The following is a 25342-nucleotide window of genomic DNA, read 5'->3' as shown; positions in this document are numbered from 1 at the left end:
GTACCATGGACAGCTCCCACCTCATTGTCCATGTTTCTTTCTGCTAGTGTGCCTTCCCTAAGGTAAAGGTAAAGGTACCCCTGCCCGAACGGGCCAGTCTTGACAGACTGTGGGGTTTGTGCGCCCATCTCACATTTATTGGCCGGGGGCCAGCGCTGTCCGGGGACACTTCCGGGTCACGTGGCCAGCGTGACATCGCTGCTCTGGCGAGCCAGAGCCGCACACGGAACGCCGTTTACCTTCCCGCTGGTAAGCGGTACCTATTTATCTACTTGCACCCGGGGGTGCTTTCGAACTGCTAGGTGGGCAGGCGCTGGGACCGAACAGCGGGAGCGCACCCCGCCGCGGGGATTCGAACCGCCGACCTTTTCGATCGGCAAGCCCTAGGCGTTGAGGCTTTAGCCCACAGCGCCACCCGCGTCCCTGGGTGCCTTCCCTACCTATCCCTTATTTCCTTTCCCTTCTCATAGCCTTCCTCGAAATGGTGCCCTCTACATCTTCCACCAGGCCCAGCCAGCACGACCAATGGTCAGGGATGCTGAGAGTTGGAGTCTGACAACATCTGGAGGATACCAGCTAGGGCAAGGCTTCCTAAATATCAGGGATGAGCAGTGAAACCGGAATAGTTCCAGCATGGAATCTTATACAGTACATAACAATGCAATAGAGATATTGGAAGTGTTAGCCGTTGACTGGCAGTGGTTCCCCAGCATTTCAGAAAGGATCTCTCCCGGTTCTTACTGGAGATGTTGGGAGTTGACAAATAATGCTGGACTCCCATTGTCCCTGAATACTGGCCAGACTGCCTAGGGCATATGGGAGTTGTAGTCCAATAATATATGGAAGGCACCAAGTTACTTATCCCAGGATTAAGAAATACAAGGGAACCCTGCGAGGGCCATGGGGTGAACCAAAGATCGTCAGTCCTCATCTACTGGAGAGGAATTCAAGGATTCTATTATTCAGTCTTAGGAAATACATGAAGAGCAGGGAGAGCTTTGGATCTTCAACTGGGCAATCCCAGACACTTCTGCTTAATTAGGATAAGAAACCTTATTGCCAATGTATGGTGTGTGAGGAGGCAATGAGAAAAGATTTACTGGTCATATCCACGGGCAAAAGAAGGGCTAATTAATAATAAGAGAGTGGAATATAATGGATTGGTAGTTTGTGTAAACTACGAGGTAATTGGACCCCTAATGCCATTGTTAGTATCAATCATACCTTTGTTCATCGCAAAGCCTGGCTGTCCTGAGACAGCAGAGAGACAATTGATCAATAATGAACCAGGATGTCAATACAGCCTGTGAACTGTTTTCCATTGTTCTACTCATTATGAGCCTGGCAAAACTGTCATCCAGCAGCCCCTTCATTCCCAGTTCAAAAGCAAATATATCACACAAAGGATGACACTCCAAACTGACCATATCCAAAGTAGGAGGAAGCCCACTGTTTCTTGCTTGCCTTTAATCTGGGGAAACTAGTTTAATTATTCTAATATATCCTTGCTCAGAAGTGACTTTGTACCCATTCTGGTACCTTTATATACTATCCATATATACAGTGTATAATATACATTTTACAGTGATCCATGCAATGGTCACCTCCAGGCTTGACTACTGTAATTCGCTCTATGCGGGGCTGCCCTTGAAGCTGTCCCAGAAACTCCAACGGGTGCAGAATACTGCGGCGAGGCTCCTCACGGGGTCTCTGCCATGGGAGCATATTCACCCAGTGCTTTTCCAGCTGCACTGGCTCCAGGTGGAGTTCAGGGTCAGATTTAAGGTGCTGGTTTTGACCTTTAAAGCCCTTCACGGCCTAGGACCCTTGTACCTACGGGATCGCCTCTCCCGGTATGCCCCACGGAGAGCCTCAAGGTCCATAAATAGCAACACCCTGGTGGTCCCGGGCCCTAAGGAAGTTAGATTGGCTTCAACCAGAGCCAGGGCCTTTTCAACTCTGGCTCCGGCCTGGTGGTATGGCTAGAAGAGAACACTACCTGACACCCTGGAGAGTCACTGCCAGTCAGTGTAGTGACAGTACTGAGCTATGTGGACCAATGGTCTGACTTAGTGCATGTCTTGCTATGATCCACACACATTTGGATACTGTGCTAGCATAGAATTCTGACCCCTCTTCTGCATATTCCCATGTGGAAAGGCAAACATCATTTTCTGAGTCCTGCCAACACAATAATCACCTCCCAAAGAGAACCTCTCATTTTGTCGTGGGTATTGCCAGTATTAGAACATTGCAATTTGTTATCGTGTGAGAAAGAGTGCTTTGGGGGAATCCCTCCAACCCCCAACTTGCTTTCTTGCTGACAGTGATCTCCTGCACTTCTAACTGGATCACATATGGAGAACAATGAGGTCCTCTGCAGCCTTCTACAAAGAGTCGCTTACAAAGGGAACCCCTTAATGTGATATATTTTGCAAAAATGACTTTTCCCCCCCCTTTCCTTTAAACAGTCTTTTATCCCCAGACTGCCTGCCAAACATCAGAACCAGCCCATGTAGTCTGAGGTCAGAGGGACATAGCCACCAGCTCTTAGTGGGTATAAACTACCACAGCCAAAACAAAATTGCTTCCAGAAATGCCCAGTGAACATGTTTAGGTTGCATATTCACTAGACATTCTCCAGCTATGCAAAGCCTTGCTAAATATTTACTATTTGATACTAGTATTTGATTTACTGTTATGTTTCATTTCAATATTTGACGTGTAACCATATCTAACAGCTGCTTTGCAATCAGCTGGCTAATTGGTGCTGCATATTGGCTAAGTGTCCACCTTTTCTTATGTCCCCAGACACAATCAACAAAAGGACCCACAAATATTGAAATATACTTGCAGTGTACTCCAAAAACAAAACATATATAAAAGGACAATGTGCAATAGTGCAAAGAGGACAATGAACAACATTACTAAGGAACAATTGGTTTTGACCAATTAAGTTTTTGACCATTAAGGGTTTGGTTTTCTTTTCCTTTTTGTCCCAATTAGTCCCATGACCTTGGGATAGGTTTTCGAAGCAACATCTTTGGGGAATGTGTCAAAATAATTTATTTTGTGCACCAGTGGCTAAGCAGTTTTATTTTTGTTGAGAGGTCTGTGCAAGCAGGGTGGAAAGTGGAAGGAGGAATCTCTTATTTTCCTGTTCTGGATTTTATTTAATTTAAATAATATTCCCATTGATTTCCATGTGTGTAAAAGATACTGCTTTCTTATTCCCTTACTCACAGGTTTCTCTGGTGCTTCTTAAAGTCAGACATCACGGGGCCCATTTGACAAATGTCTGGCATGTAAAAAGTTGGGATTCAGACAAGTTGAATTTGTGCGAAGCTTCATTTCATTTGTGTGAAGCCTCGTTTCGTTTGTGTGAAGTTCCATTTCACTGGGGCTTTACTTTTATTTCAACTTGACTTAATGGTAAAGGTAAAGGGACCCCTGACCATTAGGTCCAGTCGTGACCTACTCTGGGGTTGCGGGGCTCATCTCGCCTAGCTGGCCGAGGGAGCCGGCGTACATCTTCCGGGTCATGTGGCCAGCATGACTAAGCCACTTCTGGCGAACCAGAGCAGCGCACAGAAACGGCATTTACCTTCCTGCCGGAGCGGTACCTATTTATCTACTTGCACTGGTGTGCTTTCAAACTGCTAGGTTGGCAGGAGCAGGGACTGAGCAACAGGAGCTCACCCCGTTGCAGGGATTCGAACCGCCAACCTTCTGATCGGCAAGTCCTAGGCTCTGTGGTTTAACCCACAGCGCCACCCACGTCCCTAACTTTACTTAGGTAGTAGCAATCGCTGATTTTCAGGTGGAACGCCAGCTTGTAGTTTGAGAATATACAAAGAGCAGCGCTGGATGAGGCCAATGGTTCATTTAGTCCAGCATCCTGTTCTCACAGTGGCCAATCAAATGTCCTTAATGGAAACCAGCAAGCAAGACCCGAGAACAAGAGCGCTCTCTCCCCCTGTGGTTTCCAGAAACTGGCATTCGGGGGCATTATTGCCCCTGACCACGGAGATCCCTGTTTGGGGATTTTGTAGAGGCCATGGAGGTCTAACCCTCTTTCAATGCCATCCAAGTTGATGGCCATCACTGCCTCCTAAGAGATATGCAAGATATATGACATATAAATGTCTTCTACTGGGGCAGATCAATGGTACGTCAAGTCCTACAGCCCTAACAGGCAAGAGCTCAGCAAGAACTCAGGTTCTTTTCTTTCTTTGTTGCCCCAAGTTCTCTTTATAAACTGGAGGTCTCATGGAATGAGCCTAGGAACATCAGCAAGCAAGGCATGCCCTCTTCCCTTTAACCACATCCCCCGTCCTTTCCAAGGTCAGCCTTCACCATACTGAAAACACCAATGTTCAGCTCCATATCTTTCTAGGACCTGTTTTGAGGACTCCACCCAGGCTCCTGGCGCACATATATGGAGCTTTGTATCAGCTGGTCACTGATAGGAACATTGGGAAATGCCTTACATTGAGTCATATTCCTGGCCCATCTAGCTCTGTATTGTTTACACTGACTGGCAGCAGCTCTCCAGGATTTCAGGCCAGGGACATTCCCAGTCCTACCTACAAATGCCTTGGATTGAACCTCAAGTCTTCTGCATGCAAAGCAGATGCTGTAACCCTTGAGCCTTGAGCCCCAGCTGGAAATATTGTAGAAGGGTACCATGGGATCCTGAGCACCGCAGGAGAATGCCTGCATTGTTGTGGTGTCTGACAGCTGCAGTTCACATTTTGCCTCTGGAAAAGGGAAGCATCTTTTCTCAAAGGAATTTGTTATGTTAACAGCCCAGTTTGAGGGCTAAGCAAACCATCTTTGAGCAACAGGCTACTGGGGCTTGTTTGTTAGCGGCATTTGTAATTAACGTGTGTTTCCTCACACACCTTAAATAGAGAGCTTCCAAGCATTATTTTCCCCGGTACAATTAGTGAACAATGCCTCCAGTCACCCAAAAAACCTACATACCCATCCTGGGAAGATGCCACAAAGAATATTTCATGTGCTTAATCACATGAAATTCTAGGCGTGGTTTCAGCAATTCTCTAATGATCATTACTCTGATGTGATCAGTGCACATGGTGGCTTTCCAGATCAGCAAAAGAAAATGGTCTCTGCCGCAAAGAGCATGCACTTTACTAATGGGGAAAACTCCTCCAATCAGGCTTGGTGTGTGTCTGTGTGAAATGTTTGCCAGAAGCTCAGAAAATACCACAATTGTTTACCTACTCAATTCCAAGGCTGCTGAATTCCTCAGTGATGCCATCAGAGAAACAGTGCTTGTTCCTTTTCCCAACTCCTCCTCCACGGAGTCTCCAACCCACTCCCATCCCTAATTAGGTACCTCCATCACTGCTTCAATGGAAGTGGAAGTGAAGTGAAACAGCAAAGAGAGGGGTTCTTTCCCCCAACTACCTTCCCTCTCAGACACCCGCCATGCTACATGCCCAACACCAGTAGCACTGGGAAATGTAGTTTGGATCGATTTGATTTTTATTGTGTTTCTATGCTGCTTTTCAATCCAATGAATCTCAAAGTGGTTTACAAACAATAGATAACAGCAACATCATAAAAACATAGCAGAGCATCACAAATACAGCCCAAATCGTGTGAAAGAATCGACAAATCATCAGTTGCAATCTCCAGGACACTATTAACGAACAGCAGCTGAAAAGAATAAGCTAAGAGTACAGCGGAAGTCATGTTATTAACAAATCAATAAGGCATTTATGCTCTATAAAGCAATGTTAACAACTACAAAAAAGCAACTTTAAAAAATGAGCTAAGCGCTGTTAAGTTCATACGCACACTCTCCACGCCTCCATAACTCAAAATCATTTGCTCTATTCAGTTCATAAAAATGCACATAAAACACATGATGCCCATTGTTAAGCCAGTTCAGCCCAGATGCTCAGACGTCACCGTTCCTGAGTACAGCGCCTCCCAAAGGACGTTGGGGGTAAAATACATGTTTCGGTAATGGAACTCGGAGCCAAAATAGAATGTTGGGACCTGTAAGAGTATAAAAAGAGTCCTGCTGCAACAACCCAAAGGCTCGTCTAGTCTAGCATCCTGCTCTCATGGTGGTCAACCAGATTCATATAGGAAGCTTACAAATGGGACCAGAGCAAAACAGTGCCTCTCTTCACCTTTTGATTCCCAACAACAGGCATTCAGGATATGCTCCGACCATGGAGGCAGAGCATAGCCACTGCGGCTAGAAGCCATTGGCAGTTTTATGCTCCAGAAATCTGTCTAATCCCCTTTGAAAGCCATCCAAGTTGGTGGCCGTCACTCATAGAATCACACAATTGTAGGGTTGGAAGGGACCCTAAGTGCTCATAGAGTCCAACCCCTTGTGATGCAGGAATATACAGTTGTCTCATACAGGGATCAGCACCACACTCTAGCCAACTGAGCTATCCAGGATGAATGCAGTGGAGATGAGCATTGCAAGACTCCCAAATCAGTACTTCGAAGCTTGGAGATAACAGTCTCGGCACCATCACTAAATTCAAGCTTTACAGTAGGAAGTGAGGAAAGATAGCACATATAATAGCACTAAGGGCTTCTGTGGAAAGGGATGTGTAATATGTAGGGAGTGTGAGACATCTGAAGAAACCCTGAGTTACAGTAGTTTTATAGTTTCCTAGGACTAAGAACCCCCTTCATGGATCACTGCCTTGCCGTGGCGAAGGGGCTTGAATAACTCAGAGAAGCTATGAACTATGCCGTGCAGGGCCACCCAAGATGGACAGGTCATAGTGGAGAGTTTTGACCAAACGTGATCCACCTGGAGGAGAAACGAGCAAGCCACTCCAGTATCCCTGCCAAGAAAACTCCATGGACAAAGACAACAGGCATATAAAAGTTATGAGCCCCTCAGGTTGGAAGGCGTCCAACATGCTACACTGAGGAAGAGCGGAGGACAAGTACAAGTAGATTCAGAGCTGATGAAGAGACTCTTGAGAGTCCCATGGACTGCAAGAAGATCAAACCTCTCCATTCTTAAGGAAATCAGCCCTGAGTGCTCACTGGAAGGACAGATCCTGAAGCTGAGGCTCCAATACTTTGGCCACCTCATGAGAAGAGAAGACTCCCTGGAAAAGACCCTGATGTTGGGAAAGATGGAGGGCACAAAGAAAAGGGGACGACAGAGGACGAGATGGTTAGACAGTGTTCTCTTAGCTACCAACATGAGTTTGAGCAAACTGCGGGAGGCAGTGGAAGACAGGAGTGCCTGGCGTGCTCTGGTCCAGGGGGTCACAAAGAGTCGGACACGACTAAACAACAACAAAGGACTAAGAACAAGATGGACATATTAATGGCACTGGAAAACCTCCATAGAATTATTTTTTATTGGTTCCTGAAGTCCAGTGTTTGTGGTTATGAATTAATCCTACCGGGCCAACCACTTTGTATACAATTTGTCTTCCCTTGCTCAGAAGACAAGATCAGATGCCTCTTGATTAAGATCATCTCTGTGAAATATTTATGTAGATCCAAACATTTAAGCTATTGACTTCTTTCATGTAGTTAAATGATGTGATCCCAAGGGCACATATAAATTGGGTATGCATTATGTGCAATAAATCACCTTGAATTTTCAAGCAAACAAAAACCCGAAAACAATCAGTGGTGAACTTAATGGGCACTGAGGATCCTCCTTGTTATTATTTAAGCTTAAGTTAGACAGGATGTAATTCAAAGCTCTCTGTTTGAGCTGTACTTAGTTGCTGCTATTTACAAGACAGGCATTTTTCAAGCGGCCAGGATTATTAATTCTAGATATTAATTGCATGCTGCAAAACCGACAATTTGGTCAGAAACAATGGAGCAAAGGCTGTAGATAAATAAACTCGGAAGCCCCATTAGCTGCTGCCATACTAATGGGCCATTGTGCATATTGGCTTTCAGAGCTAAAGGTTGGGACAAATTAATATTATATCTACTTAACTAATTACGCATGTAAACAGTTTACAGCTCCTTGAAGAAAGCAGTATGAGAAAACACTTAGCAGTTGTTCCGCCAGCTGGATTTTCAAATGCTGCACAAGCATTAATTGACTCCCCACCGCCAGCATGCTTTCACTGATGTCCAGAACCTAATTTATAAATAGATTTTATGATATGGTCTCTCTGTACCCAACAGGTACATGAAATCAAACAATGTTGCCCACCTGTTGTTGCATGCATTTTAATGTTACCTCAGTTGAAGAACGTGTCTTACAAGACAATCCTATATGTCTTTGCTCAGAAGTAAGTCCCACTGAGCTCAGTTGGGCATACTCCCATGTAAATGGGTATAAGATGGCAGCCTTAATTATTTTATTCCCCCCCCCATGTGGCTTTGCGTTGAATAGTTTAATTTTAGAGTGGAAAATTCCAGAGACAATAGACCAGCAACAAAGCCTATCTCTCTATCTTTCTTTTTTCTTCTTAGAAGAGTGAGCTCTGCTCATGTTATGACTCCCTTGAATCCTGTCTGTGTCTGGAAACATGTGCAAATGCTTTAGTGAATGAGAAATATACAGTGGTACTTCTAGTTGCAGACACGATCCGTTCTGGGGTGCCATTTGCACCCTGAAAAGTCCTCAACTAGAGCAGTGCTTCTGCGTAAGTGTGAAGCGCAATAGAGCGCTTCTGCACATGTGTGAAGTGCGCAGAACACTTCTGTGCATGTGTGAAGTGTGCAGAACACTTCTGCGCATGCGCAAAGCATGCAGAACACTTCTGTGTGTGCACGCATGGCAAAACCCGGAAGTATACACCGGGTTTACTGCATTCACAAGCCGAAAAGATGCAACATGAACCTAATGTAACATGAGGTATAACTGTATCTGATCAGAGCCCAAACAGATTGGCCAAATGCAAGACTCCAGACGCAGTTCAAAAGTTTGTGGGTCTGTCCAGTAAGACATGTCTTAGGATCTTCAATCAATAAGCTCTGGGGCAGTTGATAGAGCATGAGATTCTGAATCTTAGGGCTGTGGGTTCAAGCTCAACTTTGGGGAAAAGTTTGGGGGGAGTTTCCTGCATTGCAGGGGATTCAACTAGATCAGCAGTTCTCAACCTGTGGTTCCCCAGATGTTGTCGGACTACAACTCCCATCATCCCTGAGCTAGCTAGGGGTGATGAGAGTTGTAGTTCAACAACATCTGGGGACCCACAGGTTGAGAAAGGCTGGAATAGATGATCCTAGTGGTTCCTCCCAACTCTATGATTCTCTACGATAGGGCTGCCTTTACCATAGTAACACAGGAAATTGCCTTATACTGAGTCAGACCATTGGTCCATCGAGCTGCTAGCCCTGTTTGTGACCATTGTCTCTCATGGCTGTTGCGCTGCTGCTTACGAGCTACTTCACTCCCCAGCTCCTTCTGCTTCTCTTTTCTGGATATAGGTCACATCCCAACCAGTCAGGGATCCTGCAGGAAGCAGCATGTGATGACACTACATAGCCAGTCAGATTTAGCTATGTGAGACCACTGAGGTCAAGCATAGGCAATAAAGAGTGAGGGCAATGCAAATGAGCAGTCAAACATTATCGCTAGGTATGCTGGAAAATAATCAAAGAATGGAGGCATTTTTTTCAGAACAACTAAAAATATTCACATGGGGATGCACACACAAAGAAACTAGTGAATATTTTCAGCTGAGCTTGCGCCCTCCAATGTGACTGCCATCCACGCAGAAAATGCAAACCTGAACACTAATCTTCAATATATAACAATTTCAAGAACCGCTTCTAGAATGTACACTGTGTCACAGCCCTGAGAACAAAGCATCTTTCATTTACTGTTTATTCCTTGCCAGGGTTGAGTCTTTCCAAGATCTGACTGAAGAAGTTGTATGCACGGCAGCAGGGGCAGGAGAGGTTGCGGAAACATTTGCATGCAGAGCCCAAACATCATCTGCTCTTTATGATCCCTGTTTGGCACAAAAAGGGGACACAGTGCACTTGTCTTCATGGAGGGCACTCTGGCATCTGTACTGAAACTGCAACTGAAGGGTGCAGTGAGAAGAAAAGTTCTTGTGTCACATTAGTCGTGATTGCACACTTACAGACAGCAGCATCTAGCTGCAGGGAGGAACCATCAGGATGAGTAAACATGGAATATTGCAGGCATGTCCGGGAAGCCCACACCAAAAAAAGCCCAACAATGTCTGTGTCCAGATGTTCACTTCTTGAAATATGGCAATCCTAGTTGGGTTCTGCTTGAAGGTTTTCTGCATTTGGGTGTTCACTATGAGAATAGGATGCCTGATCCAGCAAGCTCTTCTCATCTTCTTATGGACTCACAGAGAAAATGTTATGCTGTTAGTAAGGCTGTGAGCTTTGTGGCCCAATCCACTATATTCCATGAGATTAGCCCCAGGTAAGGGTGTACAGCAGAGGCAATCAACTTGGCACCCTCCGGATCCTGTTGAACTCCAATTCCCATCAGCCCTGAATAGCATGGTAAATAGTCAGGGATGATGGGAGTTGTAGTCCAACAGGATCTTGAGGGCACCACGTTGGTTTACCTACTGTATCAGATTGCAGTCTTAATAGGCTGGCTATTACCTGAGCAAAGTAATTTATTGAACATACGTATTTATTAATCAACATACTATAAAATCACTCTTATGCAATTGTTTTAGTAGAAAGAGTTTTACACATATATATATATATATAAACTGTATTGGATTTAAAATTGCTTTTATATATAAAACTGCTTTAGATGTGTTTTTATTGTTAAATCACTTCAAGATGTTGTATACAAATTGACTCAGAAATGGAGTTAAATAAAAATCAAACAAATTCTTTTGAACTATGCAAATGGTAGGGGGGCTTGTACTTACACAACTATTTTTTTGGCTTAAAATCATAGAAGCATAGAATTGTAGAGTTGGGAGAGCATGGGGGGCCATTCCTGCATTGCAGGAATCTTAGCCAAACATCCAAGACAGATGGCTATCCAACCTCTGCTTAAAAGCCACCAATGAAGGAGAGTCTATCACTTTCTGAGGGAGTCTGCCCCACTGTCAAACAGTTCTTACTGTCAGAGATTTCTTCCTGGTGTTTAGTTGGAATCTCCTTTCTTGTAACTTGAAGCCATTGGTCTGGGTCCTACCCTCCAGAGCAGGAGAAAACAAGCTTGCTCTTTAGATATTGGAAGATCGCTATCATACCTACTTTCAGTCTCCTCTGTTCCAGGCTAAATATACCCAACTCCCTCAACCATTCCTCATAAGGCTTGGTTTTCAGACCCTTTATCATCTTGGTTGCCTTCCTCTGCACACATTACAGCTTGTCAACATCCTTCTTAAACTGTGGTGCCCAGAACTGGACACAGGACTCCAGGTGGGGTCTGACCAAGGCAGAATAGAGTGGGACTGTTACTTCGCTTGATGGGGACACTATACTTCTGTTGATGCAGCCTAGTGTCCTAGGAGTACTTTAATGCTGATTAGTTAGCACTATATATTATCAGTTCCAGTCAGAACATACAGAACAGATGTTCTCCACCATGAAACTCTCCACCTACCGTGATAACACCATTTAGCTGAATTACCTTTGCTAATATCGACATATTAGCATTAAAGCCACAGCCGTTATTGAATCCCAGTCGTATCAGAAAGCAATTAATTGCCTTTCCAGCATCTCCTCAAGGGGAAAAAATGATAATGTGGGTCCTCTGATGGCTCCAGGGATGAAGGAGTTTTTATTTAATCGCATTATACAGTTTCCAGTGGATTTCTGCTCCCAAGCCGACATTAAATTAAAATGGCTAGTGGAATCCCTCTTATGTGGAAGGATCAGAATGCATGCCGGGATTCAGCTGTGTGTCTGGAGTCCAGATGTTGAATTCTGGGCATGCTGAAAGGAGAAATGCTTTGACGTCACAGCATGAAAGCTAGCAAAGTGAGAATACTTACCATGAGAAAATCATCTGTGTAGATGACAAGAAGTTCATCAATTGATGCTCACCTAATGATGACCTCCATGCGTGAATGGACCATCATAGTCCTAACATTATAGGAATTTCTTACAATGTCCCAACACCCCAGATACAATGCAGACTTTCATCTGTCTGTCATTGGGATCTGCTTCATATGTACACGTGCATTGTTTGATGACCGAACCACCAACTAATATTCTGCATGTGAAGGTGGTAGCCCTTGATATCCTCCCTGAATTTGTCTATTTTATTTTATTTTATTAAAAAGCTATCCAAGTTGGTAGTCATCACTACATCTCATGCAAGCAGGGACAAGGGTGGTGCTAAACCAATGAACCACTAAACCAACCACTTGCTGATCGGAAGGTTGGCGGTTCGAATCCCTGTGATGGGGTGAGCTCCCGTTGCTCTGTCCCAGCTCCTGCCAACCTAGCAGTTCAAAAGCATACCAATGTGAGTAGAGAAATAGATACCGCTGCAGTGGGAAGGTAAATGGCATTTCCATGCACTAAGGGTTCAATCACGGTCTCCCGTTGTGCCAGAAGCGGTTTAGTCATGTTGGTCACATGACCCAGAAAGCTGTCTGTGGACAAATGCCGGCTCCCTCGGCCTGAAAGCAAGATGAGCGCCGCAGCCCAATAGTCACCTTTGACTGGACTTAACCAGGGGTCCTTTGCCTTTTACCTTACCTATCATGCAAGCAAATCCCATAGTTTAACTGCGTACTGTGCAAAAAAGTCATTGGATGGCCCCAAGTCCTAGTATTATGAAAGAGGCAGAAAGATGCTATGTGCCCTTTCTCCGTGCCATGCATAACCTTATGCACCTCTATCATCTGCTGTTTTTGTAAAATAAAGCACTGAACATGTTGTAACCTTTCCTCATTGAGCAGCAGCTCCATCCCCTTGCTGTTTTTGATTGCCTCTTTTATAGCACTACAGGAATCTCAACTAAAGAATCCCTGACAGATGGCCATCCAACCTCTGCTTTAGGGAAGGAGAGTCCACAAACTCCCAAGGGAGAACGTTCCACTCACAAACAGCACCTACTGTCAGAATGTTCTTCCTCATGTTTTGCCGGAACCTCCTTTCTAGTAACTTGAAGCCATTGGTTCAAGTCCTACCCTCCAGAGCAGGAGAAAACAAGCTTGTTCTCTCTTCCATGTGGAAGCCAGAGCAGGAGAAAACAAGCTTGTTCTCTCTTCCATGTGGAAGCCCTTGAGATATTGGGAGATGGCTATCATATCTCCTCTCCTCTGTTCCACGCCAAACCAAACCATCCTCTGTACACACTCCAGCTTGTCAACATCCTTCTTAAATTTCTAAATATCTTAAATATTCTCTTAAATACTATTAAATATCCTCTTTGAGGCCAGGCAACCAAAACCTTACACAGAACTGTGGCCATCACTGGCCACCTTAGGAGGAGATACACAGTACGATAACACTTCCAGCGGGTAGGGAGATGGACATAGCCTCCAAAGGTGAAGAAATGCTTGTTATCAGATTTGGTTATCTTAGCCATAGGATCTACAGCAAATTATTATTCTACAACTAACTTAAGAAACACATTAGGAACACAAATTAAGGGGCACGATTTAATTTTCTAGATTTCGTCTACTGATCAAAGGTTGGCTTCTGTTTAATCTCTTCCTGCTGCCATTTCTCATTTCTGTTTTTTTTCCAGCCCACTTCATGCCATTTTGTGATTGAACCAGAAGGTTTCTGGGCTCTTATCCCAGCTGATCCCAATGACTCAACTGTGTGTGACTTTGGGCAATTCATAGAATTTCCGTGTGAGTGTCAAGGTCAACTCAGCCATGAAGCTGGATGAAATGCAGGGCCTTGCAAAAAGGCAAAAATTTGCATCAGAACGTAATCCCGCTGTACTAAATATACGGAAAACCGAGAGATTGCATCCTCTTGTTTTAATGTCATTAAAAGGCCAAAAGCACATGTCAAACACACACAAAGGATTGCAGCTGTAGTTCAACCGCCTTTCTTGAGGACTCAATGCTGGAAGGGGTTGAGTGGGAGTGAAGAAGCAGCGGGAGGGAAGGGGTGTTTAATTATTTTCCCACCCACAATTTGCTGGACCAAATTGCTTCCCCACAGCAGCTTTTCTCCCTGGGAAGTCTCAAATGCACGTATGAGAAGGAAAATGTGTTTGAAATCTTGGTGGGGGAGCCATTTCAGGGATGATTTGCAGTAGGAAACAGCAGGAAAATGGGTTAAGTACTTCCTCCTCATGCTGCTTCTCTGCTCTCAAACAGCCCCTTGCAAAGTGGACATTAAAGTTATGCCCATTTGCATGTAACATATAGTTTGATCCCTATTGACTCCTGCCTAAAACTAGACCATAAAGGATACAATTTGGATGCTCAAGGTCAAAAAGAAAAATCCCAAGGCCTTTCCTAAAATGCAATGGGAAGTTGCCTTGGCTTATATCAATGGTCAAAACAATGTTTAATCTAGATCAGTATTGTCTACACTGGCCTTCTTCAACCTTTGTGCCCCAAATGATGTTAGACTACAACTCCCATCATTCCTGACCATTGCCTAAGCTGATTGGGGATGATGAGATTTGGAGTCCAACAATGAAGGGAGACACAAGCTTCAAGAAGGTTCGCCAAACTTCAGGTTCTTTGGACAACAATCCCCATCCCCTGCTCTCCAGGTTTCCAGGCGGGAGTTTCCCCAGCCTTTCTAAAGATGACAGGAATTGAATTGGAAACTCTTTTCATGCAAAGCATACTACTGAGCTGCAAACCCTCCACAAAGAAATTGTGCTTCATGTACCATAAAGTAACATTGCCACGATTCAGAGAACTCTTTCCCCTTGAGCCCACACCTTGAGACAATTAAAGAGCTGTAGCTTATATAAGAGAAACACCAAATCTACTGCAGCATATTCCATTTCCAGCTGTAATACCTCGCACCTGCATAGTTCACAGTCAACACTGCCACATGGTTGAATTCAGAGCTGGCATGGAAAGCCTTCCATCTGGTCAGCCCCTGCCACATCAAATTGTTTACAAATGGTCACGGTTCCATGTGGAGTCGAACATGAGCCAAAGCACTGTTTGGCAGTGCTCACGTGGGCAGGACAAGACTGCCTAAGAATTGCCCTGATGACTCACCAGAATTGGGGGTCTGTCATAAGAATGTGACTGTGGCTACATTCACATCATACCTTTGTGGGAATGTTCAGGGATGCAGGAGAGGGTATATTTTTTGATTATAGCCTTTCCAACTTGTGTTAACAAGTTCACAATTTAGCAGAGTAACATTCCCCTTTCAAACTCACAGTGGATACGTTTGCTCAGGCTCACTAAAGCCTCTATAATAACTGTTCTGGTATTTCCCCCTTATTCCCTCATAAAAGATAAGACACGACACAGTCTTCTATAAAAGTATAAAAAGAGTTTACTCACATTCTGTTCACAATCGGATCCCAGAAGGCAGACTTAGCTTAGAAAAGTAACATACACCTGGAAACTATCTCATAAGGAGACAGTCCCTTTGTCCTCGCTTGGCTGAAAGCATCTTTGGCTAAGCAGATGTTGCTTCTTCGATGCATGTAGTCATAGAGACAGAGATGGCTGCCCTGCCCTGTGCTTTTGTCGTTACCTGCACAGGTGAGGCCACGCCCACCTCTAGTCACAAGCAGAGGAAGTCTGTCCCAGCCCAGAAGGAAACAGGAAGTTTACCTGCTGGCTGGACAAACATTCCTCCCCATGTGTAAACATGTTCACTCTAGGAATGTTGTACTTGACTGCTCTTACGTTTCACATCCCACAACCTTTAAAGCACCATGATGCCACTTTAAACAGTCATGGCTCCCCCCAAAGAATTCTGGGAGCTATAGGTGGTTAAGGGTGCCAAGAGTTGGTAGGAAGCTGCTGTTCACTTCCCAGAGCTACAATTTTAGAGTTCCTAGCTGCATTTCAGTGGTAAAGCACATGCATTCAGCAATTACTTGGCCTCTCCCTTATGACTACTGCAATGCGCTCTACGTGGAGCTACCTTTGAAAGTGACCCAGACACTGCAATTAATCCAGAATGCAGCAGCTAGACTGGTGACTGGGAGTGACCGCCGGGACCACATAACACCGGTCCTGAGAGATCTGCATTGGCTCCCATTACGCTTCCGAGCACAATTCAAAGTGTTGGTGCTGACCTTTAAAGCCCTAAACTGCCTCGGTCCAGTATACCTGAAGGAGCGTCTCCACCCCCATCGTTCAGCCCGGACACTGAGATCCAGCACCGAGGGCCTTCTGGCGGTTCCCTCATTGTGAAAGTGAGGTTACAGAGAACCAGACAGAGGGCCTTCTTGGTGGTGGTGCCCACCCTGTGGAACACCCTCCCTTCAGATGTGAAGGAAATAAGCAGCTATCTTCTTTTTAAAAGACATCTGAAGGCAGCCCCGTTTAGGGAAGTTTTTAATATTTAATGCTGTATTGTTTTTAACACTTGATTGAAAGCCGCTCAGAGTGGCTGGGGAAACTCAGCCAGATGGGTGGGGTATAAATAATAAATAATAAATTTTTTATTATTATTATTATTATTATTATTATTATTATTATTATTATTATTTGAGTTAGGAACAGCAGAACCTGCCTTTATACCAAGTCAGACCAGAGGTCCATCTAGGTCAATGTCATCTACACTGACTGGCAATGGCTCTCTCGAGTTTCAGACCGGATTCTTTTCCTGTTCTGCCTGGAGATGCCAAGGATCAAAGCTGGGACCATCTAGGACTCTTCGCCAGAAGGTTATGTTTTCGTATAGGGGCTGAGGGGGAACCAATAGCCTCTGCTGAAGTTGTAATCACTGGCTGAGGTCAGGACTGTATTGTGATCATCAATGTCATGCACCAGGAGGGAACATGGGGGAAATTACCATGACAAAATGCAAAGGCAATTTCTTTTTGGCTGAACAAAGCGAAGCAGAATGTTTTGAATCTCAAAGCTATTGTGTGGGACAAATAGTTTTCTTTAAATGAAAAAAGAGAGCCTCGTTTAGAGAATAAAATGAAAATGGTATTGGAGATAAAATAATAATAATAATAATAATAATAATAATAATAATAATAATAATAATAATAATAATAATAATTTATTATTTGTACCCCGCCCATCTGGCTGGGTTTCCCCAGCCACTCTGGGCGGCTTCCACAGAAACCAAAAAACACTAAAATATCATACATTAAAAGCTTCCCTGAATAGGGCCGCCTTAAGATGTCTTCTGAATGTCAGGTATAAAAGAGCATAAGAATATCTGAACAAGCAACAAGGTCCTCACCCACAGCCTATTTTCAACAGCAGCCGGCTAGAAGCTACAGCGAAGCTAGGAAGCATCAGTCCTCAACTGTTGTTCGTCCCCAGCTTTTGGTACTCAGATAGACTGCTGCTGAACATGGAACTTCAATTTCGCTGCTAAGCATAATTGCCTTTCAGAGTCCTATCCTCAATAAATTTGTCCAATCCATTAAAAAAAATACCTAAGTTTGTGATCTTCAACATGTTCTTTCGGTAGCCAATTCCAAGAGTCAGTTAAGTAAAGGTAAAGGGACCCCTGGCCATTAGGTCCAGTCGTGACCGACTCTGGGGTTGTGGCGCTTATCTCGCTTTTTTTGGCCGAGGGAGCAGGCATACAACTTCCAGGTCATGTGGCCAGCATTACTAAGCTGCTTCTGGTGAACCAGAGCAGCGCACGGAAATGCCGTTTACCTTTCCGCCAGAGTGGTACCTATTTATCTATTTGCACTTTGGCGTGCTTTTGAACTGCTAGGTTGGCAGGAGCTGGGACAGAGCAACAGGAGCTCACCCCATCGTGGGGATTCGAACCACCAACCTTCTGATCGGCAAGTCCTAGGCTCTGGTTTAACCCACAGTGCCACCCGCGTCCCTAAGAGTCAGTTAGGCCTATGCAAAATTACTTTTTTTCTTTCTTTTTTTTTGTTTGTTTATCCCTGTAGCTCATTATTGTCTACCTGCCTATCCAGGATTTCCGTCAGGAGTTTATCCCAGTTCTACCCAGGGATTGAACCCACACATGCAGAACAGGTGCTTTACCACTGAGATTGTACTCAATTCCATTAGCCCCCCCCCCCAATTCTTGTCTTAATGTTGTTACCGTTCATTGCTTTTATGCTTCACCTTCTCCAAGAGGAGTCTCAGGTCAGCTTAACAGCCCTAATTAAAACCTCTCAAAAACAGCCGCACATTCTACACAACCAAGAAAATCAATTGAAATCACAATGAAACAACACCAGCTTTGGAAAACAGCAGCAGAGCATGACATACTCTCTCTTGCCGCACTGAACACTTAGCCACCAGGTGCCTGGCAAAATAAGTATGTTTCTAGGCAATGTCAAGATGTCACCAGGGCAAGACGACCCGATCTCAGCTGGCAAAGACAGGGAGTCACCACTGAGAAGGCCCTGTTCTGCCTCACTGCCCACTATTCTACATAAAACAATTAAATCACCAAGTATAACTCGAAGCACAAACATACGCAATGCAGAGCCTGCTGAGTCAAGCAAAGGGCCCATCTAGAGTAGGATCCTGTACTCACAGTGGCCAAGCAAGTGCCCACAGGATGTCCACAAGCAGGAGACAAGCACAACAGCACTCTTCCTATCTGTGATTTCCAGCAACTGGGGAAATCAGATAACTTCCCCACTACATGTCAAAGGCTGTTGTGAGCAGATTCATCTTTAACAGGCACTTGGAAGGCATCAGGGAAAGTGATAAGTGGACTTCCCCAGAGAGGGTGTTCCACATACAGGGCTCCAGAAGAAAAAAGAGCACTTATTGCATTACTCCCCCATAGACCACTGCCATCGATGGGACCATGAGCAACTGGGACCACAACCAGACATGTGCCCTACATTTGCACACACTCAAGCACCCTATAGGTAAGAAAGGTACTTTCAGTCTTTGGTTATTTTGGCTGGCCATTTTTCTTCTTTCTCCATATACTTTTGAAGACGGAAGGAACAGAATTGTAAGCAACTATTGCTCCCATTTTTCCAACAGTTGCAAGTATTCTTTTGCCATCAAGTCAACGTATCTGCTAATGAGGAACTTGGATAAGCAAAGCAGGATGTGTTGCAGCAGACAATACAGTCCTCATGGTGTGGACACACAAGAGAGTTCTAGCCCCCTACTACTGGCATCTGAATCTGAACTTTGAAACAGATTTATTTTAAGGCAGTCTTGAGTTCCAATGAGATGAGTGCAGCCTCCACAGAAGGAGAGCTGGTTGATTGCACTCATTAACTTACATGGGATTTTACTGATTTCATGTTAGGTTAGATGGACAGCAGAATGCAAACCGCTCCTGAAATTACAGAACACTGTAAAATTGCTTGAGTGTAAATCCTATTGACCTCAGTGTATGATCTCTTAAACAGAGGTGTGAAGGTTGTATTCTTAGTCAATTTCCTAATAAGCCTATGCAAATCACAGAAATTATGGAAGAGAAGACAAAACTGGCATTTATATAATGATATTCATTCGTAATTTATTGCAAATCGTTGTTTGAAGTTATGTGTGTTTTATTCTGTATATTATGGGGTGTTGCTTGTTGCTTTATTGTTTTGATCGCGGATGCCTAGAGTTGGTTTAAACATCATTTTCTTTAGGAAAAGCAACACAAAATAAGTTAATATTTGGGGGCAAAAAAAATGATCTTCCTTCAGGCAAATAAAAAAAATGCATTTCCTCAAACAGATCTGTCCTTTAAAAAAGAAAAAAAAATCACACATACAGCCTATCTATTTGCCAGCCTGCCAACACTGCTTTTCATTACCTAGAAACAGGCAAGAAGTGAGCGAAATTGAAATTAAGGGAATGTATGGTTTCTGCAGCCTTCAGATGTGAAAGCACACAAATGAACATTCCTCTCATTCAGACACTATTGTCCCTTAGGGGGAAAGGCTAGCACTTTGTGCTAGTGACAGCCTTTGTTCCCATGACCTGGGATATATCAGCGTGGTTAGGCAGGAAAGATTCATCAGCTGTTCTCATTATTCCCTTAAAAAAATCTGTTTCCAGAGCAACAAGGATCCTCAATTATTAGACTGTGTAAAATGAAGCTTAGAGCCACTCAGTCCTCATTATTAACATGTTTGCATATTCTGACAGGCGGTGCCATCAGACAGATGGAATGACCATCGTGAAAAGGAGAAGACAAATAAGAGAGAAGGACTCTAGCATGTGCTGGTTTAAAACACTGTTTTGGAATGGCCCTCAAACAGGATTTACTCTCAGATATCAGTACATCAGGACAGGTCTATAGCTGAAACCTTGGTTTGGTGGGTGAGGGGAGAGATAGCATGAAGAGGTCTAGGAGGGGATTTAATTGCATTTTTATGTATAGTGGGGGGGAGATGCTGTCTTAATGAGACACACCTGCTTTTAAAGCAGGTTTCCTGTTAATTTACTTTTCCTGAAAGTAATTGCACAATACCCCCAAAAAGCAACCTCTCAGTCAGTTTAAAGATTCAGAATATAAAGTTACCCATTAATTAAGGCAGTGAGGTAGACTATAAAATTGTGAGGGCAGGAATGGGTGTGTGTTGAGGAGAGTACTCAGAACACAACTAGGGTATATTAAGTGAAGGGGCATATTCTGATAATTTTGTTTCATTTGGGGGGGGGGGTCTGTGTCAAAGTCAGTGCCCCCTCCCACATATCCCTTAGTTACAGACTTCCATGGGAGATTTTTCTGAAGCCTACATTGGAACAGTCGCTGCCTCTGTTGTGTTCAATCAAGACTCTAAGTCAACATCTCTTGCACAAAGAGCCCATGACACTCAGCCTTGGCTCCTTGTGCATATCAGTCTGTTGAGTCCTGGGCTTCCCATCCAGCTGATTGTCATCTGAATTCCCCTGCCGCACAATCCTGCCACGAAAGCACCCTGTCAAGTTTGGTCCCGTTTTGTTGTGTGCGCATGTGTTTAATTTCACACCGGCCACAGGAAACGGCTCCCTTCCCAGAACCAACTGTTCTCGCAATTAACCCACCACCGCACACACACAAAATCCCAAACACAATGCCTTGCTGCTGCTGCTGCTGTGCTCCTTTGAGAACCCCAGTGTGTGAGTCACTGCTAGAAAGATTTTGCAATTCAGTGGAAAGAGTTTTATGCTTCAAAAGGAGGAGAAAGTGAAGGGGAGGGCTTGTTGGTGGTGAAAGCCTTCTTCTCTCACACTTATAAATAGAAAAATGGGGTTGCAGACGTCAAGCTCTCCCACCCCCACTCCCAGCCTCTCTCCCTCTCTCTTTCAACACTCGCTGTTGTGTTTCCTACTTCTTGGTGTGTCCCAAAAATTGCTTTCTCGATGGGGTGGGCCAGAGGGTGGGATTGGTGACTTAATTATTACTCTGCTTGTTCCATCTCCATGGTGACTTCTCATGCCAACAGCTGATCCCCTCCCACTTATGAGACAACCTTCTCTTTCTCTCTGTTGCAAGGGGCAAGTCAGGCACATGCCCAAGCTTCGATTAAATTGCCCAGGTAAATTAGGCTATGTGTGGGAACCGACACAGATCAGCTTAAGCAACCCAGCTCCCGTCCTGACTGCTCTCAGCTCTTGGATGGTCTCACAAGGAGCAGGCAGTGTTGATTTTAGCTGTTTTATTTTCAGTGTGTTTGCATGCCTGTAGATTGAGAGGAGTGGGATGGGCTGGATGTCGTGTGGGGTGAGAGCGAGACAACAGAGCTTAGGCAACTTTCCAGGATAAAGCAGCTCTTGTCACTTTGGACTGAGCATCCCTCTCCAATGATGGCACAAGGGAGAGGCCAGTCTCTTCCAACTGCAGGCAAAAAAAAGCAGGGTGAACTACGGTAATATTATTGACTAGCATCTTCCCAAGCAGGTGAACAGCATCAGGTAACTGTCAGCCAGGTGGAGCCTGAGATCACCTGTTCTGAGTTTTTACTGCCTGAGAGCCCTGGCCATGACTGCTTGCCCTCTGATGCAGAACTCCTGGAGTTGGAAATCTGGTCTCTGCCAATGACTTCCTGAGCTGCCTTGGGCATGTCCCTTTCTCTCTGCCTCGCTTTATCATTTGTGAATAAGACAGCCTGTTTCAAGGAGGAAGGGGTACTGAGAGAGGACGGAGTATCCAAGGTTTAAGGAAGCTTGCTGCCCAGCAAGAGGGTGGCTGAAAAAATTCGGGGAAGAATCCTGGCTCTTTCCCCCTTGCCCTCCTCTGAAATGCTTCCTTCAGCTGGCAGAGGGGAGCGTTGCCCTTCCGAAGGGCCAGGATGGGGAGAATGCTCTCATGTAATCCTATTTACAGCTAAGCCACTGCATCATTTCAGGACTTACTGCAGAGAATATGTTCCTAATTTCCTTCTGCCCTCCCTTCTCTGACAGGCTTATTGCCAGATTGACAGATGCGAAGACACATAGACACACACCCATTCCCGATCTGTTTCCCTCTCCCTCTCTCTTCCTCTGCCTCTACGACTCTCTCCCATTCCTCACCACCCAGCCCACATCCTCTGCTATACTGGGAGGAGGAGGAGGAGGAGGAGGAGGAGGGGCGGGGAAGAGAGAGAGAGAGAAAGTCCCGCTCGCATTTTTACCTTGCTGCTCCTCGGCTTCAGTCTCGGCGGTGTCCCCGAGGATGCTGGGGTCGCTTTGTGACCTGCCTCTGGGGAGAAAACAGCCAGTTCCTTCTTCTGATGCAGCCATGAGGGGGTGGGGAAGGGAAGGGAGGGGAGGGGGTGGGGAGGGGAGGGGGAGGGAGAGAAGATCTCAGAGGCCGGAGGAGGAGGAAGAGGAGGAGGAGGAGGAGAGAGAGGCGCTCATGAAACCGGAGGCAGCCCAAGGTCACGACGGGGAAGGGGGTGACCCGCTGGTGGTGGTGCAGAGCGCGCCTCTCTTCTCAGCCGGGGAGTCCCAGCAGCGGGAGCATGCTGGCAACCAGCCTCCTCCTGCAAGCGCCCCGATGCCAAGCAGTCCGCTGGCACCATCCAGATGCAGGGATGGGCGTCCCTCCCAGCGCCTGGGGGCTCCTAGGGCTCGGCGGGGCGCTGCAGAAGTTTCTTCCTGGGCATCTTCTCCTCTGGGTGGCGAAGGCTGGCTTCACGCTGCCTTGGTCGGAAGGAAGGCAAGGGGGATGGATGGCAGGTGAGGTGAAGGGAGGAGGTCGGAGTGAGCCAAGTCCTAGGCTCAGGAGGAGTCTCTTCCTATATCACGGCCAGGCAGAGGAGAAAAGGCAGGCGAAAATAAAATAAAGCGCGCGCGCCCACCCTCCTTGGAACTGCTTGCTTGCTGCTGCCGCTGCTCTTCTTCTTCGCGCATCTGTTGGGAAACAGAGGGATTCTCCCATCATGCCCTGCGAGAGTAGGTGTGACATCACCGGGGATGGGGGGAGAAGGAGAGGGGGAGAGAGAGGAGGGAGGAGGAGGAGGGGTCGTGGGTGGGAGAGAGCTTACCTGCACTGCACAAAAGAGGAGGAAGGAAGGAAAGGAATGGGGAGCAGCAGGTGTGCGCGAGAGGCGGAGGCCTCCTGCCTTCTCCGACCTGACACCTTCACACGCCCCTGACGAGGAGGGAGAGCGGAGGCGAGGCTGGTGGAGATCCCGGTGGCAAGACGCAAGAGCAGCCTGCGCTTCAGACTTCATGGCACACGCACGTTCCGGCACACATGGTCGCGGCGGTGCGGGCCATGCGTTTCCCTTGCCTAGACTTTCTCTAGACCCAGGCAGGGGGTGGGGGTGGGGAGTGCGTGTGTGTTTTGGTAAGGATCCTGTGGAACTGGAAAGCAAGAGATGTCTAGCATCCAGGAAGCTGCCTGATACGGAGTCAAACCGAGAAGCTCAGTATTGCCTACACTGAGTGACAGCTGCTGTCCAGTTTTTCAGGCAGTTTTTCAGGCAGGAATCTGATCAACTGGTTAAAGTGTGGTGCTGATAACGCCAGTGTTGCAGGTTTGCTCCAGCTGCATTGCAGGGGGTTGGACTAGATGAACCTCGGGGTCCCTTCTGGGGTGGCGGTGGTTGAATTTGGGACCTCCTGTGTTCAAGGCAGACGCTCATTTGCTGGGCTAAGACCCTTCCCAATCTGCAAACCTATCTTTTTATTGTTCTCAACCGCTCCTCAGAATGGTGGGAACACTTGGGAAAGCCCATCCTCTTTCTCACACACTGATTGATTGATTGATTGATTGACTGGCTGGCTGATAGATAGGCTTACATATAATAAGCTTGGTGGTGAACACGGCACATGACACCCATAAAAGCAGCGTCAATATACTCATTCAACATGCAGCACACAATCATGGTCACTGTGTGTTGCTGACCGCATGTATGCTGTTTGGGGAGTGCATTCCTGAATAACTGGTGGTTGAGCTAGACTTCAGGAAACGTCTGTGTGAACAGAAGTGATTCAAACAGGAGCTTGAAGCAGCTTAGCCCATGGTGTTTGCATAATAGTATTAGGCAAGGAGTTTTGCTCCCCAGGCAGAGATGCACCCAACACTCTTTGTCTTGTAGAAGCAATGCGAATATTTATTTGTGTGTTATTCTTTCAGAATTTATGAACCAATCTGCATTCAGAGAATATCATAGTGCTGTGTAAAAGCAGGATATGATGCAAGTCCATACCATGATGTTAAAAGTCTGATACCACAAAGAATTAAAAGCTGCAGAAAGAAAATGGACTTAGGCTGCAGAAGTAAGTCCCACTGAATTGAATGGGACTTACTCCCAGATAAGTGAACTGGGGAGTAGGGTTGCAACGTAATTCGGGGAGGCTTGGAACAAAAGGACAGTTTTCAATGAACATCGGAAACATAACCATTTGAGGGCTTGGTTCACTTCAGGTCACAGCATGCTTTCCTGCAATTGTGTTGTGGTGCCATCAACAGAACTTCACCCACAGATCTAAGCAACCAGGGAGTGAGGTAGAGGGGAAAGCAGCTTCTCAGATACCCTGGTTCAGAACCATGCGAGGTTTCATACATCGTCAGCAAAACCGTTCGTCTAGCCCAGTAGCAAATTGGCAGCCTGTGCAATGCTTTCAGCTGATCCCGAGAACAACTGTGCAGCTGCGTTTTGCAGTAGTTGCAGGATCCAAAACAAATTGAAGGGCAGCCTTGTGCAAAACAAACTAGAAGTTATCGATGGGTGGACTGCTGTGGCCAAGATGTCCCGGTCCAGGCACATGTCACAGGCACCCTCCAGCTGAATGTAAAGATGGGGCTGGTTGACCACTATGAGAACAGGGGGCTGGATTAGATGGGCTCTTCTTATTTTCTTATATATACTGAGTAAATGGTTTCCTCAAGTAAGCTGCTTCCAAGCTGTTATATCAGGCCTTGCACTGCAGGGCACAACACAGCTTTGCAGTTCCCT

The 25342-nt window shown here is 45.7% G+C and overlaps 1 protein-coding gene across 5 annotated transcripts in view; it reads right to left on the bottom strand.

The window, feature by feature from the left end:
* PHACTR3 (phosphatase and actin regulator 3) overlaps positions 1–23597 on the bottom strand; it is a 217469-nt gene extending 193872 nt beyond the window's left edge. For 3 of the 5 annotated variants that reach the window (XM_082226124.1, XM_082226123.1, XM_082226125.1), the window contains exon 1: positions 22568–23308. In XM_082226124.1, the coding sequence (XP_082082250.1) occupies positions 22568–22676 (109 nt within the window). In that variant the 5' untranslated portion in view covers positions 22677–23308. Of the gene's footprint in view, positions 1–22567; positions 23309–23422 lie in introns of those variants that run through there. The other 2 variants (XM_082226126.1, XM_082226122.1) reach the window with 2 other exon arrangements.
* Between the last annotated feature and the right edge of the window lie 1745 nt (positions 23598–25342).

This window comes from Podarcis vaucheri (assembly GCF_965113315.1).
Source record: "Podarcis vaucheri genome assembly, chromosome: 6".
Classification (NCBI taxonomy): Eukaryota; Metazoa; Chordata; class Lepidosauria; order Squamata; family Lacertidae; genus Podarcis; species Podarcis vaucheri.
The sequence above is the reverse complement of the archived record's forward strand: the minus strand, read 5'-3'. Positions and strand labels throughout refer to the sequence as shown.